This window comes from Carassius carassius, chromosome 9 (genome assembly GCF_963082965.1).
Source record: "Carassius carassius chromosome 9, fCarCar2.1, whole genome shotgun sequence".
Classification (NCBI taxonomy): domain Eukaryota; kingdom Metazoa; phylum Chordata; class Actinopteri; order Cypriniformes; family Cyprinidae; genus Carassius; species Carassius carassius.
Genome location: NC_081763.1, coordinates 21,629,930 through 21,632,585, shown reverse-complemented (window position 1 = coordinate 21,632,585; position 2,656 = coordinate 21,629,930). Strand labels below are relative to the sequence as shown.

Below are 2,656 nucleotides of genomic sequence, written 5' to 3'. Positions count from 1 at the left end.
ATTCTACCACCTCATCAGTCAGTTAAATAAAAACAACTGCTCTTGAGCCCTTTGTCACGTTAATCAGACTGAATAAGCTTTTTTTGCACTAAAATCTTTTTATCTGCACTGTTTGTTCACTTCACTGGTTTGCACTCTATCTGCCATGTGCCTTGTGCTGCTTTATTTAACTTTATTTTTAATTTTATTATATGTCTTTTTTATATTCCCTTATTGTATAGCTGTATCTTATATTTTATATTTGATCTAGATTTTTAGGCTCTACTGTTAGTGTTATCTGTATGCACGGAGGGTCTGAGAGTTACGCAATTTCGATTCTCTGTATGTATGTACTGTACATGATGTGGAAGAATTGACAATAAAGCAGACTTGACTTGACTTGACTTGACTTGAGAACTTAATAGTTCGAGGGATTTTTCAACTGCTGTATATTTGATTTAAACATCACTGAATTATTCTCTGTAACTAATATAAGATTCATTTTTTTTGGTGGGTCATCGATAGGCTAACTTGTATAAACAACTTTTCTCACCAGTCTGCAAATATGCCCTCTTTGCCCTCCAAAAAAAAAAAAAAGAGGAAAAAAAAACAATGAATGTGATTCATAGAAAAAGATCCGATTCATTGAAATGATCCGACTCAAATAATCATTCGTTCAAACAGTGGCACATAACATTACCTTTATATGAGGCAGTTACTATAAGGATGAAATATGTTAACATTGTGTAAGCATAAACGTCTCAGTAAATATTGATCGCACGAACATAAAATTTAGCAACTGGTCTTACTGAATATGTGGTCATTCTTTATTATATACAGATAAGCTTTAAGCGCGCGGGCAGATTAATGTGGGATTTGAGCACCTGACTAGAGTAACGGGAAACTGCTGATCACTGGATGAACGCGCGCTGGATCCTTTTAATTTATTTGCTAAATGGATTAATGAACCGTAATTTTTATTTTTGCTTTGCTGTCTCTTTTAAAGTCAGAGAAGACGGACTGAACCCAAGCACTCTATTGATCTGTGTTTTATTTGGCAGTGCATTGTAATGATCTTCTGTTTCTGAAGGATGTTCACCAAGAGTCACAATGAGTTGTCAAACCAATATTTATTGTGCCTTTTCAATAGAATGAACCAGACTGACTAGAGATAATAGAGTTTATTAGAATATTTAACTTGTAGAGCAACATATTTTATGAGCCACCGTCTGTCAATGTCAGGTCACCGCTTTGTTTCGTGTCCATCGACGTCATTTACAAAGGTTACGATTAAGAAGTAGGCCCACAACGTTCCGTTTCGTTGAACATGAGAAAATCTTTTTTCAGACGAGCAAAGTTATTGCCTTGGATAAGCAATGTGACTCTGTACGGATGCTTGTTCGCCGGCGCGGATTTCGTGCATCAGTGCGTGATCGCGCAGAGAGATCAGATGGACTGGAGGCACACGAGAAACGTGGCGATCGTGGCGCTGAGCTTTCAGGGGAACTTCAATTACTTCTGGCTGCGCGCTTTAGAACATCGTTTCCCGGGAAGATCAGCCGGTATGATTATACGCAAACTGCTTTTGGACCAAACTTTTGCTTCACCTTTGGCGACCAGTGTCTTCTACACAGGTAAAGTACTGTTTTAATGTCAAATCACTTTAGTCACATTCGCACTTGTTTGTTTAATCACTCGATTCATTGTCTTCACAGGTGTGAGTTTCTTGGAGGGCAAAGAGGACATATTTGCAGACTGGCGAGAAAAGTTTTTTAATACATACAAGGTAGGCCCCACTGATGACCCAACAAAAATAATAAGTCATCTTTTACCAATTAGCCCATTAACAACTTCCTTTACAGAGAATAATTCTAAATCAAATGTGGAGAGTACATAATTTTTTTTTCTAACCTTCAAGTTCTGAACCTTTTGCATCTTCCAGGATTTTGTACTGATGTGTGTGTGTGTATATATATATATATATCTTTCTCTCTATAGCCTATACATGATGTAAATGTAATAGATTCATTTACAAGATGACATTCAAAATCCACAGAAAATAAGTACTTTTAGTGTCATTTATTAGGTTTGTGTTTGAAAGGGTTAAACTTTTATGAATGTAATACATTTATTATAAAATGAAATTGAGAACATCTAACTTTTTATGGATGATAGTGTAAATATATTTTTACTTTACAGACTGGACTAATGTACTGGCCATTCATGCAGGTAAGAAAAACATTCTGTCACCATATATATATATATATATAATATACACAGATAAACGTGCAATAAGCACTTTTTGATCCTTTGTCAATATTCTTAAACTGCATTCTGTTCTTTTTTTTCATCTAATAGATTTATGTTGATTAATCTGTATTTTCTTTCAGTTTCTGAATTTTGTGCTGTTGCCTCTCTACCTGAGGACAGCATTCATGGGCTGTTCAGCATTCCTGTGGGCCACGTTCTTATGTTTCTCGCGGCAGAGTGGGGATGGCACAGCAGCGGTAGCCTTCGATTGGATCATGTCCCCCAAAAAACGGATTCTACCTCGTAGTACAGATGAGGAGAAATAGAGACACAATGGTGCTTATGAACAACATTGCGCCGTTGCAGATGAACCGTTCAGTCCCACAATGGTACTGTATTCAGGCTGCGTTGTGTTTATAAATCTTGT

The 2,656-nt window shown here is 36.6% G+C and overlaps 1 protein-coding gene across 2 annotated transcripts; it reads left to right on the top strand.

The window, feature by feature from the left end:
• The first annotated feature begins 868 nt into the window (after window positions 1-868).
• On the top strand, window positions 869-2,656 carry LOC132148615 (mpv17-like protein). 2 transcript variants are annotated; one of them, XM_059557316.1, is made up of 4 exons: window positions 869-1,613; window positions 1,695-1,765; window positions 2,179-2,208; window positions 2,466-2,656. In XM_059557316.1, the coding sequence occupies exons 1-4, from the start codon at window positions 1,307-1,309 to the stop codon at window positions 2,553-2,555; spliced, it is 498 nt and encodes a 165-aa protein (XP_059413299.1). In that variant the 5' UTR covers window positions 869-1,306; the 3' UTR covers window positions 2,556-2,656. The 2 variants fall into 2 exon arrangements, with proteins under 2 accessions (XP_059413299.1, XP_059413298.1); XM_059557315.1 differs by having other exon boundaries at window positions 2,370-2,656.

Excerpts from the sequence above, each read along its gene's own strand:
- LOC132148615 (XM_059557315.1), top strand. The coding sequence starts at position 1,307 with ATGAGAAAATCTTTTTTCAGACGAGCAAAGTTATTGCCTTGGATAAGC. Across the intron at positions 1,614-1,694 it reads GACCAGTGTCTTCTACACAG|GTGTGAGTTTCTTGGAGGGC; the intron begins GTAAAGTACTGT and ends TTGTCTTCACAG. Across the intron at positions 1,766-2,178 it reads AGTTTTTTAATACATACAAG|ACTGGACTAATGTACTGGCC; the intron begins GTAGGCCCCACT and ends TTTACTTTACAG.